The sequence below is a fragment of the Sinocyclocheilus anshuiensis genome, unplaced genomic scaffold (assembly GCF_001515605.1).
Source record: "Sinocyclocheilus anshuiensis isolate Anshui unplaced genomic scaffold, SAMN03320099.WGS_v1.1 scaffold1415, whole genome shotgun sequence".
NCBI classification, from domain to species: domain Eukaryota; kingdom Metazoa; phylum Chordata; class Actinopteri; order Cypriniformes; family Cyprinidae; genus Sinocyclocheilus; species Sinocyclocheilus anshuiensis.
Window position 1 is genome coordinate 95831 of NW_015536595.1, and position 12774 is coordinate 108604.

General features: G+C 36.8%; 1 protein-coding gene across 1 annotated transcript in view; it reads right to left on the reverse strand.

Moving 5' to 3' along the window:
• Nucleotides 1-9350, reverse strand: part of akt1 (v-akt murine thymoma viral oncogene homolog 1) — a 59684-nt gene extending 50334 nt beyond the window's left edge. Inside the window, exons 1-2 of the mRNA XM_016506319.1 lie at nt 9142-9350; nt 2079-2211 (exon numbers count right to left, since the gene is read on the reverse strand). Coding sequence (XP_016361805.1) covers nt 2079-2127 — 49 coding nt within the window. The 5' untranslated portion in view covers nt 2128-2211; nt 9142-9350. The remainder of the gene's footprint in view (nt 1-2078; nt 2212-9141) is intronic.
• Between the last annotated feature and the right edge of the window lie 3424 nt (nt 9351-12774).

Below are 12774 nucleotides of genomic sequence, written 5' to 3' on the forward strand. Positions count from 1 at the left end.
GCAGTGTAGAGTAGTGCTTGTTGTTTGTCATTTCTCCGATCACAAATGCAGACATGGTTTTGTTTACGCAGCGTGATGCATTTCAACGAGTAAAAAGACCGTATAAGTCATTATAATCCATAATTATGTCCCCACTGGATGCAACGAATGCCTCGTTTATAATGGGTTTTCATGTTTTTGAATCATCGCTCCGGTCGGACACGGCATCACAGTGTGTTAAGGGGCGTAACATTTTCGTCACACGCTTGAGGTATTCGGCCAATCACAATGCACTGGATAGCTGGCCAATCAGAGCACACCTCGCTTTTCAGAACGATGAGCTTTGTAAAAATCGACGTGTTTCAGAAAGGCGGGGCATAGAGGAGAAACAATAATGTACAGTATGTGGAAAATAATGTGTTTTTTGAACCTTAAACCGCATAAACACATTTCATTACACCAAATACACAAAATAATGTTCTTTTTAGCAACATCATATGACCCCTTTAATACTGACTACATGTGTTCATTGATATAATTTTCAATGAATGAGGATGCTAAATGATCATCTAAATAAGTATTTTCTCAGTGCGGCCGCTTCTATGAGACGTCGTACTGGACAAAAGCGAAGCAAACCGTGCAAGAAAGACTGATGCAAGAAACTGATCATGTAAATCTCTCTCATGCATTTGTGGCAGTTTCCATCACAATACACAACCCTTATCGACCGCATCTGTGACAAGCAGCTGGTCACCACAGACAGGACGTTCACACACACACACACACTAGACGCAGACAGAAAGAGTCAAAGATCATTTGATTAATCTAGAGCAGTCATTTAAAGGAGCGTCCTGGGTCAATGGGAAACGCGGCTCGTAACCCATTTTTCTAAACTAATGTGACATATTTCAGAGTGAAACAGGACATTCGATGAGAAAAAGAAATTATTTTATTTATGAGGACTTGACTGGATGGTGAAAAGAGTCTCTATATGGCAGACGACAATGCTGACGTTATTAAAATGTTAATAAAATTATTTTATTGGTAACAGTTTACAATATGGTTTTATTTGTTTACATAAGTGCACTGCATTAGTTAACTTAAACTAAAAATGAACCAGTGTTATTTCGTATCATTGAGATACTATTCTAGTTTTTATTAATATTTTGAATCAGTTTTTATTTTTATATTTTCATTTTAGTTCAAGTAATTTTATTTCTAGTTTTAGTTTTAGTTAACTGTAATAACCCTGCAATTAACTTCTAAAGTATTATAAGTCATTTATATAATTATTTTATTAATATTTATTAATTATTATAAATGTATTTACTTGCTATTCATGTATTATTATTATTATTATTATTTTGACATTTAGTATTATATTATTCAAATGCAATACATTTGTCTAAATTAAAATTAATTAATGCACTGTGATTATATTATATTATATTCATAAGAACAAAAAAATGTATAAATGCTTTAAAATATATATTGCTCATTGTTAGTCAACTATAATAACACTGCAATTTAATTTCAAATCATTTAGATTTTTAATTTTATATTCATTTTACCAATATATTATTTTTAATAAATGTATTAATCATTAACTTATTTACTATTATTACTATTACAATTTTGACATTTAGCAACACATTATTGTGACATGAACAATTATTTTGACTAACATTAACAAAAAATAAATGCTTTAATATATTGCTCATCGTTAGTTCATGTTAGCTAATGCACTAACTAATCTTAAAAAACAATTTTGTCTTTTGAATAACATCACTTATGAATTATTCTCAGTAACAGGCATTCAAAGAGTACAGTAAATAGGGTGAATTTATGATAATGTGGACTTTAACTGATTGTGTAGGAGTTCAGAAACAAACTCAAAATGTCCCAAGCCTTTCAGGGAAACTCCAGATTCAGGCGATCAAACGAATTTTTGATTCTTCATGAACTCTGTCAGCACTCTTGATGCTTTAGTGACTTGTTTACTGGAGCTTCCGCGATCTGAAGGGAAGCCTTGAGTCGCTCTGTTCTCTCATGTAAATCGCCATCAGAGCCGATCGATACACACTAGAGCGCCAACACACCTCGCTTGTGGAGCCATCCCTCCTTCACGATCACCACGTCCGTCGTCATGCTCTGCGGCGGCAGGCCGTCAGTCTATCCAGATCCGCCGAGTGCTTCGCTCCGGCCAGCGTAAAGCCTCTTCACACGGGTCGCCTGCGGGAGAATGACCAGCAAACTAGTTTAAAACCAATTAAACCAGTGCTGTTCATCACATCTAAACACTTAAAGGGACAGTTCACCCAAAAATGACAATTCTGTCAGCATTTGCTCACCCTTATGTTGATCCAAACCTGTATGAGACTCCAGTCCCCATTGACTTCCACTGTATTTTGTTTCCATACTATGGAAGTCAATGGGTACCGTCAACTGTTTGGTTGCCAACATTCTACAAAATATCTGCGTTTTGTGTTCAATAGAAAAATAGTAATAGTCATAGTGATGGCAGAATTATTTCACCCCCAAGTTGTTACATGATGGTCCCCATTGACTTCCATAGTATGGAAAAAAAAACTATGGAGGTCAATGGGTACCGTCAACTGCTTGGTTGCCAACATTCTTGAAAATATCTTCATTTTGTGTTCAATAGAAAAATATTAATAGTAATAGAGATTGCATAATTATTTCACCCCCAAGTTGTTACATGATGGTCCCATTTACTTCCATAGTATGGAAAAAAAACTATGGAGGTCAATGGGTACCGTCAACTGCTTGGTTGCCAACATTCTTGAAAATATCTTCATTTTGTGTTCAATAGAAAAATATTAATAGCAATAGAGATGGCAGAATTATTTCACCCCCAAGTTGTTACATGATGGTCCCATTTACTTCCATAGTATGGAAAAAAAACTATGGAGGTCAATGGGTACCGTCAACTGTTTGGTTGCCAACATTCTTCAAAATATATTAATTTTGTGTTCAATAGAAAAAGAGTAATAGTCATAGTGATGGCAGAATTATTTCACCCCCAAGTTGTTACATGATGGTCCCCACTGACTTCCATAGTATGGAAAAAAAAACTATGGAGGTCAATGGGTACCATCAACTGTTTGGTTGCCAACATTCTTCAAAATGTCTTTTTTATGTTTAACAGAAGAAAAAAATCTGTCAGCATTTACGGAGTCTCAAGCTGTTCCAAACCTGAATGGGTTTCTGGTCCCCATTGACTTCCATTGTATTTTGTTTCCATACTATGAAAGTCAATGGGTACCAGCGACAGTTTGGTTACCAACATTCTTCAATATATCTTCTTTTATCTTCAACAGACGAAAGAAACTCATACAGGTTTGGAACAACTTGACCACATTTTTATTTTTTGGTGAACTGTCACTTTAAATACATCAGGGAACTAACAAAAACAGAAACACTTTCTAGACAAACAAAATGCAAATAAACTCAAAGCAAATGCCTAAAGACATTTAAGCCTTGAACATAATTCTACATGATTATGTTTATAAAACTCTACCTGTGTTGTTTGATGAATGTATGAATCAATATAAAAAAAAATCATTTTAAAAGTACACTGCATACATTGAAAAATCTATTTAAAATAAACCTTTTAGGTTTTAACAGATGATGAAATGTGTAGAAACTCCCATTATAAATTACATTTAAGCATCTTTATTGAAACAAATGAATACTTTTATTCATCAAGGATACATTAAACTGATCAAAAGTGACAGTAAATACATTTATAATGTTAGAGAATATTTCTATTTCAAATAAATGCTGTTCTTTTGAGCTTTCGATTCATCTGTGAATCCTGAAAAATAAAATGCATCACGGTTTCCACAAAAATATTGTGCAGCACAACTGTTTTCAACATTGATAATAATCAGAAATGTTTCTTGAGCAGCAAATCAGCATATTAGAATGATTTCTGAAGATCATGTGACACTGAAGACTGGAGTAATGATGCTGAAAATACAGCTGCGCATCACAGAAATAAATTATATTTTACTATATATTCACATAGAAAACAGTTATTTCAAATTGTAATAATATTTCACAATTTTAGCTGTATTTTTTATCAAATAAATGCAGCCTTGATGAGCAGAAGAGACTTGTGAATTAACCCTTTTCCGTGGTAAAATCACTGTGATAAAACCAACACAACTTTCAGCACCTTATTGCTTTATAAAACTTCAGCAACAACATCATAAAAGGTTCTAATTCTCAATAAATATCTAAATGTATTAACAACAGACTGCACTGCGCTGAAGTTGATCAGTCCTTTTGAAAACCTCACTGACACACTTTCGATACGCTCTGAGTCAATCAGCGATCGAATTATTACAATTCACTCTCCACAACAACAACAACTGCACGTCTGCAGCGCTCGACCGACAGACTTTTAGCGCAGAGATAATGTGACACAGTATCGCACTCAGTGCAGAAGCCACCACTTCCTGTGCTAAAGGAAGACGACTTTAAAAGTTGGCACCATCGTAAATAAACACAAACGCGCTGACCAGCGACTGCCTGCTTTACAGGAACTCAATTATTTACAATAAGCAAAGTTCAGACGGGGGATGAAGGACCAAAACAGCCCCAGTAACAGAGTCACCCGTAAACGACGCTCCTCGTATTCGCTCAATCTAAATCTAGTGTGCCGCCTACATAGACAGCTTCCTTCTGTATAGCATCATCATAAATTTAGAATGAAAAAAAAATAAATAAATAAAATAAACAGGTAGGATCTAGTAGAATCATTGCATAGAAGTAGAAAGACTGAAATAGTATTTTCTTGTAAATCATACTCCAAGAATCTTTAGTTACAACTTTGAAAAGTTTTTTTTTACAGTGTGTACACTAGCGTAAAATGAGTGCAGGCTTTACTTTGAAGCAATTTTGACGCAGAAATGAAAATGCAAGTAACACATTGAATTAAACTTGAAATAGAAAAACTGAAATACTATTCCAGTAATCTTTTATTTATAACGTTTTATTTATATATATTTTTTTATAACTTAAAAAAAGTCTACAGTCTGCAGTTTGCCGTCTACAAAACAAATATTTTGCATAAACGATATATAATATATAAAATAATATATATAAAAAATAATTGACATCTTTTTTTTAAATATTACACACAATTACTGAGTAAAAGACTTTTACAGTTTAATCTGTTATATAATTTTTAGAGTCCGACCGATATGGGGTTTTTTGGGGGGGGTGTACTCCAATAATCTTTTGTATTAACTTCTAAAAATTATTTTTTACAGTCTAAACAGCATATAGATTGTATATATATATATATATATACATACACACACACACACACACACACACACACACACAATGAAATGTTAGTTTCATTATTATTTTTACTTTTTATATACATTTACATTTATTTATTTCACAAAAAAGGGACAGTGCACATTAATCAACATTCATGAATGTAAATGTACCCAAATTAGCCCGAAGGCTAGTTTTTATGGTAGTTCCTATAATATTATTATTATAACATATAATATTATCCAAAGCATCCTAAGATACACCTCATAAAATTGGCTCATTTATAAGAGAGTCGTCACATATTTTAATCACTACATCATTCCCATATTTAAAAATACTTTTACAATTTAATCAGTTACATCATTTTCAAATTTTCGAATTATAATTTTAGTTCATGTGTTAGTGGATATTACAAAGCAAAATAAAAATAAGGGAAAAAAACAAACAAAGACGGAAGTGAGTATGTTTTGGCCCTGAGCAGCAAACCCAGACCTGCTTTTTAACATGAGCTGAGTGTTTTTACTGCAACAGTCCACACACACACACACACACACACAGCAAATGCATGGCACGCAGCCAGAGCTGGCCGTCTGAATGAACCCAATACCCTGCTCGGGGTCACATGATCTGCGGAGCCTGAGGCCCTTCGCTCGCTGTCCCACCCTGATTAAAGTCATTCACGATTCTGCTAGCATCTGTAAACTCACACTCCATTCAATGCAAATGAGAGACATGCAGTCAGGCGGTTATACGATGAGGATATGAGTGGATAAAACATCATTTACAGACTCATATAAAACACTAAAGCACAGACTCGTGCTTCTGTTTTCAAGCCCACGTTTAATATTCTGCTCGAGTTTACAGTGTAAAGTTTCCAGGAGCGAGCAGAAGTGTGATCAGACTGAAACAAGCAGGCAAGGACAGTCATATGATGTGATTCTGCGTCAGACTGATTCCAGCGGCTCCAACTCATCTGCGCTGCGACCGCTGACGCGCACAATACGCCTGACTGTGTCCGAGCGAGTTTCTGCATTCTTGACATTCTGCATGTTACTGGTGGCACATTTGCGTCAGCGGGACCCGAAGGAACTCAGAGACGTCTCGCAGAAGAATGTAAAACACTCCCTCAGCATCTTCATCCCTCATCCGCCCACAGGTCACATGACAAGGAGAGACTCCTCACTAACGGCTCATGACTAGTGTTCGCATGAGAAGAGGTCTAGGCCTCAGTTTGACGTGACTGTTATAAATGTACAGAAATTATACAGTACCAGTCAAACGTTTGGACACACTTGACTGATTATAAAAACCTTTTGATCTATCTATCTATCTATCTATCTATCTATCTATCTATCTTTAATCTATAATCTATCTATCTATCTATCTATCTATCCATCTATCTAACTATAATCTATCTATCTATCCATCTATCCATCTATCTATCTAGCTATCCATCTATAATCTATCGATCTATCTTTAATCTATCTATCTATCTTTAATCTATCTATCTATCTACCTATCATACATCAAAAATTTTGATTTAAAATATCCATATGCCTATTTAATCTTTTTTCCTTTTTATCTTTAAATAGTACATCAAAAATTATTTTAGATACGTTTACATAAAAATAAAAACGTATTTATGTAGTATTTAAATATTTTATATATATATATTAGGCTTGTCGTGATAGACGGTGCTGACGGTGATACCGTTGTTAAGCCGCAACACCGGTTACGTCACATGCCCACCACGGCACCGACCCCCACCGTCGTTTTGATTTTTTATAGTAATAAAAATCATTTAGTTCAGTAAAAGAACAGACACTACAATTAAAAACTGAACGTGGCTGCTCAATGCAGCATGCTGAACGACAGTCGCATCACAGATCAGATTTCATTTCTCCAGTGAGGAGAGTGAGTCCAGCTGACTGACAAGAAGAGTGAGGCGAGACAGACAAGAAGAGTGAGGCGAGAGCCATCAACCGCATGGTCATCGACGAGCTGCAGAGCCCCGACATCATGCTGCCCATCCACAGCCTCAGAAACGTGCGCGCCATCGACTACGACCCGCTCGACCGCCAGCTGTACTGGATCGACTCCAAGCAGAACGCCATCCGCCGCGCGCAGGAGGACGGGAACCAGGTGAGACCTGAGCCCGTGTTCACTAAACACTTCATCTTACCACTGAGAGTTCTCCTCAATAGCAGAAAAAGCTTTTAGCTAACAGTTTTCTCTTCACACCTATTCACAGAGCTGCTGAGACAAACTTGTACTAAGCAATAGAGAGAAGTCTTAAGCTCAGAGTAAGGGGGTGGGGTTTACCTCATTGCTATGGGTGATGTCATCAAGCTTATTAACTATGCACACAGTGATTGGCTGATAGTCTGTCAGATTTATTCATGGGAATATTGTAGAGCATGATATTATGTTGCAATATTCAAATAAAGGTTTAAAAATAAAAATGTTAATTGCCACATTCAAATAAAGATGAAGAGTTTATTTGCAAAAACATAACTCCGTTTTTTTTTTTTTTTTTCAAAAGTCATGTTTTTTATTATGTTATCATGTTTTTATTGTGTTTTATTGTTAGTTAGCTGTATTATTTTAGTTATTTTTTAATTGGAATGCACAATGAAAAAATATGATTTTTGAGAATTGTTAAAAAGGAGCTATCTGTTTTTGCAAATGAACTCTTCATATGCACTATATAAAATGTAAATATTAAAAAATGAACAAATTACATATATATATATATATATATATATACATACACACACACATACATAATGTACATTTTTTTATTATTATTTTATGTAGTATTTGAAGCAGACGGATGAAATTTATGAAGCTGTGTCACACTTGAATCACGTAATCAGTCCCATATTTCCATTTGTGTGATTTCATAGATTAAATGACTTCACTATTACAGTAAAATGTGGAAATCATGCAGAACGAGTAGGTGTGTGGAAGCTTTGGTACTGTACACCCAACCCAAGGTCCTGATTTAATGCTCCACACAACCTATAATCAAAAACAATCAAGAATCAAAGACTAAACAAGCCTGAAGTAAACAAGACCCATCATGATTAGATGAAGTCACAGCACAGAACCACAAACCAGCTAAAGCAGCGCTTGTGTGAGTGTTTACAGTCAGCGATCCTCTCATTATACTGTCAGCATCTTCAGCTCCAGTCATGTGACATTTGACAGTCCATCCAAACGACCCTCTCTACAGACTTTTACATTGGAATTCACTTATACATGTTCACATCCAATTCATCCATTTCCATATTACTCCAACGCTCTTCAAAGAATACCACGGCACGTGTCAAAACAATATGGTAGTACTGTGGCAATTAGTGTTAGTCAGGTCCTCGACGTAAACACAAGCACCTCAGATTACAGTGTGATCAAATATTAACAGGAAGACACCGTCTCTCAGTCCGTTAGGCACATGTCGTTTGTAAACACAGCAGGACTGTCACGTACAGAGACATCGGAATGTATAGAGAAATGCAGAGAACGACGAGAGAAACGTTGTAACATTCGAATATTGCTACATTTAAACATTGTAGCGTTGGGCCTGCGCGTCCGCGCGCTTAAAGTGACACAAAGTAACAACTGACAGATGAACAAAGAGACGAATAAAGACACTCCTGCGCTTCCTAAACTACAGATCACCGCTTTAACCAGCAGCTAAACTAGTACTTTCATTCACCCCGTGTGGGGCGGTTTCATTTGACAGTTCCAGTCTTTTATTTTAGGCCTCTGAGAGAGAAATAACCGCGTCCTATTGAGCGCAGCAGAGCTTCAATAACTGACATCAAACTGAATGGAGAGAGACTTTACCGAGACGGGTTTCACTGAGGGCTCCGGCGCATTGCTGTGGAGGAGCTCGCTGCTTCGGGTGCTACTTTAATCCCGCAGAAAACTGGTAAAAGTGTTTTGATGAGCAAAAGCGTGTCCTCGCTTCTCCTCCACTACACTCCCCACAGCGAGAGACTCCAGCCTGCGGAGAGAGTCTGGCGAGAGCGGCGCGCTGGGTCCTAGAGCCCGCCGATCACCCACACTGACAATACACTACACTACAGTACAGTACACCACAGTATACTACAGTACAGTACAGTATACTACACTACACTCCCCATAGCGAGAGACTCCAGCCTGCGGAGAGAGTCCGGGGAAAGCAGCGCGCTGGGTCCTAAAGCTCGCCGATACTACAGTACAGTACAGTATACTACACTACACTCCCCACAGCGAGAGACTCCAGCCTGTGGAGGAAGTCCGGCGAGAGCGGTGTGCTGGGTCCTAGAGCCCACCGCACACTCACACTGACAATATACTACACTACAGTACAGTACACCACAGTATACTACAGTACAGTACAGTATACTACACTACACTCCCCACAGCGAGAGACTCCAGCCTGTGGAGGAAGTCCGGCGAGAGCAGCGCGCTGGGTCCTAGAGCCCACCGCTCACTCTCACTGACAATATACTACACTACACTACACTACACTCCCCACAGCGAGAGACTCCAGCCTGCGGTGAGAGCGGCGCGCTGGGTCCTAGAGCCTGCCACACACTCACACTGACAATACACTACACTACAGTACACCACAGTATACTACAGTACAGTATACTATACTACACTCCCCACAGAGAGAGACTCCAGCCTGTGGAGAGAGTCCGGCGAGAGCGGCACACTGGGTCCTAGAGCCCACCGCACACTCACACTGACAATATCCTACACTACACTACACTACACTACACTACAGTGTACTACACTACACTCCCCACAGCGAGAGACTCCAGCCTGCGGAGAGAGTACAGCGAGAGCGGCACGCTGGGTCCTAGAGCCTGCCACTCACTCACACTGACAATACACTACACTACACTAAACTACAGAATACTACACCACACCACACTACACTACACTACACTACACTATACTACACTACAGTATACTACAATAAACTACACTACAGTATACTACACTACATTACACTACAGTATATTACACTACACTACAGCATACTACACCACACTACACTACAGTATACTGCACCACACTACACTACACTACACTACAGTATACTACAATACACTACACTACACTACATTACACTACACTACACTACACCACACCACACCACAGTATACTACACTAAACTCCCCACAGTGAGAGACTCCAGCCTGCAGAGAGAGTCCGGCGAGAACGACGCATAGGGTTCTAGAGCCCGCCACACACTCACACTGACAATACACTATACTACACTACATTACACTACACTACAGTATACTACAATACAGTATACTACAATACACTACATTATACTACACTATACTACACTAGAGTACAGTACACTACACTACATTATGCTACACCAAACTACACTACAGTGTACTACACCACAATGCACTACAGTATACTACACTACTACACTAGAGACAGGGCTAGAGTTTATACATATGTACAATATAAAATTATTTCATAATTTAATAATTTGCTCGTTTAATATTTGATTGCTGTATATGTATAATATAAAAGGCATTTATAAAGACACAAAGAAAAAATACCGTTTGTGTGTATTAACAAAAAAGGCTGTGAAAATATATTGTGCATTCGTTTGATCTTTCATTTCATTCAAATAAATCACAAAAATCTAACTTTTCAACAACCTTTCAATTTTTGTTTATTGTAAATATTCATTAATAAGGTATTTTATTAATTAATTTGTATTCCTTTTTTACATGTATATTTAATTTTATATAAAAACTGTTAATGTTTGATCAAGAAAATATGTGATTTGATTTTCTAGACAGTTAACAAACTATAGTTTTTTATTTTATTTTTTTTATTATTTGTAATTTTAAATATTAACTAATAATATACTTATTATGCATTTTACAAATATTTTTTATTTAGTTATTTGTTTTATTTTTATATAGAAATTGTTACTGTATGACAAAGATAATATGTGCAAATAAGAGTATAAAAACTATAATGTTTTCTATTTTTAATCTTTATTAATTACAATATTTATGAATAATAGTTTATTTATTATAATTTTTTATTATATGTATATCTAATGTTATACAGAAATTGTTACTGTATGACAAAGATAATATGTGCAAATAGGATTTGAGAGCTACAATGGGTTTCTGAAGAGTTAACAAGCTATAATGTTGTTAATTAATTTTTAAATTTATATCTATTTTAAATATTAATAATATTATATTTTATCATTTAAGATTTTTTAAATATTTTTATTTATTTTTAATTATATGTATATCTAAGTATATTTACAGCAAGTTTCTGGAACTTAACAGTATGAATTGTTCACAAGAGATATGAACATTGAGCTAAACAGCTTATTTTGTTCCACAGAGGACAGAAAGTGATGACAGAATTGTCATTTTTAGGTGATCAGCTCCTGTGAGGATCTCCTGTATCCCAGCTGATCTGATGGTAAATCTCCAGTGGAAATCCAGAGCTGGGAAGCCGGTTTTGTGTGTGTGTGTGTGTGTGTGTGTGTGTGTGAATGGCATGGATGGGCCAGCCAGAGGACAGCAGAGGAATGTGATGCTTTTGTCTGTCCGGGGGAAGAGAGGCTCGGGCTGGAATGCCATTGATGAGAATGGACAGAAAAAAAACGAGCCTCCAGGAAGTTTTCTCTCACTCTGGCTCTCTGTGAGAACCTCTCGCTGTCATTCTGAGCCGCTCTCAGACGCTCCGGTCCCATGAACACAACCACTGCATTGTGTAAGCCGTAAACACAGCGTCCACAAACTACAGCCGACCTCCCTCTCCGGACGAGTGAATGAAACGCATTTCTTACATCCGAGTCTGAGAAAAATCATTGTGTCTGTGCTGATGTCAGTCAAACAACCGATTATAGTCCTCTTTGTTTACTGTTGATTCAAAAAGCACTTTCACTAACCTGTGAAGCACTAACAAAATGATTGAAAAATTGTCTAATTTGTGATTTAGCTACACCCTTAAAAGAAAAGATCAAACAAAAATGAAAATGAAAATTATCTGAAAATGTGCTCATCCTCAGGCCATCCAAGATTAGGATGAGTTTGTTTCTTCATCAGATTTGGAGAAATGTAGCACTGCATCAGTGTCTCAGCAATGGATGCTCTGCAGTGAATGGGTGCCGTCAGAATGAGAGTCCAAACAGCTGATAAAAACATCACAATAATCCACAGCACTCTAGTCCATCAGTTAACATCTGGAGAAGACAAAAGCTGAAACAAGATATTTTTAACTAAAATACAAGCCCATAATCCATAATAACTCTTCCTCCAGTGAAAAAGTCCATCTCCTGTTGTCTCTCACATCAAAATCCATATTTGTTTAGAGCTGTTTAAACGGTGCTTGATCTGTGCAGATTTCTCTCCTGATTCAGATGAGACCGCTTTTTCAAATATTTTAGCCAGTTTGAAGTTTGAACATCTTAATGCTGGATTTGTTTCA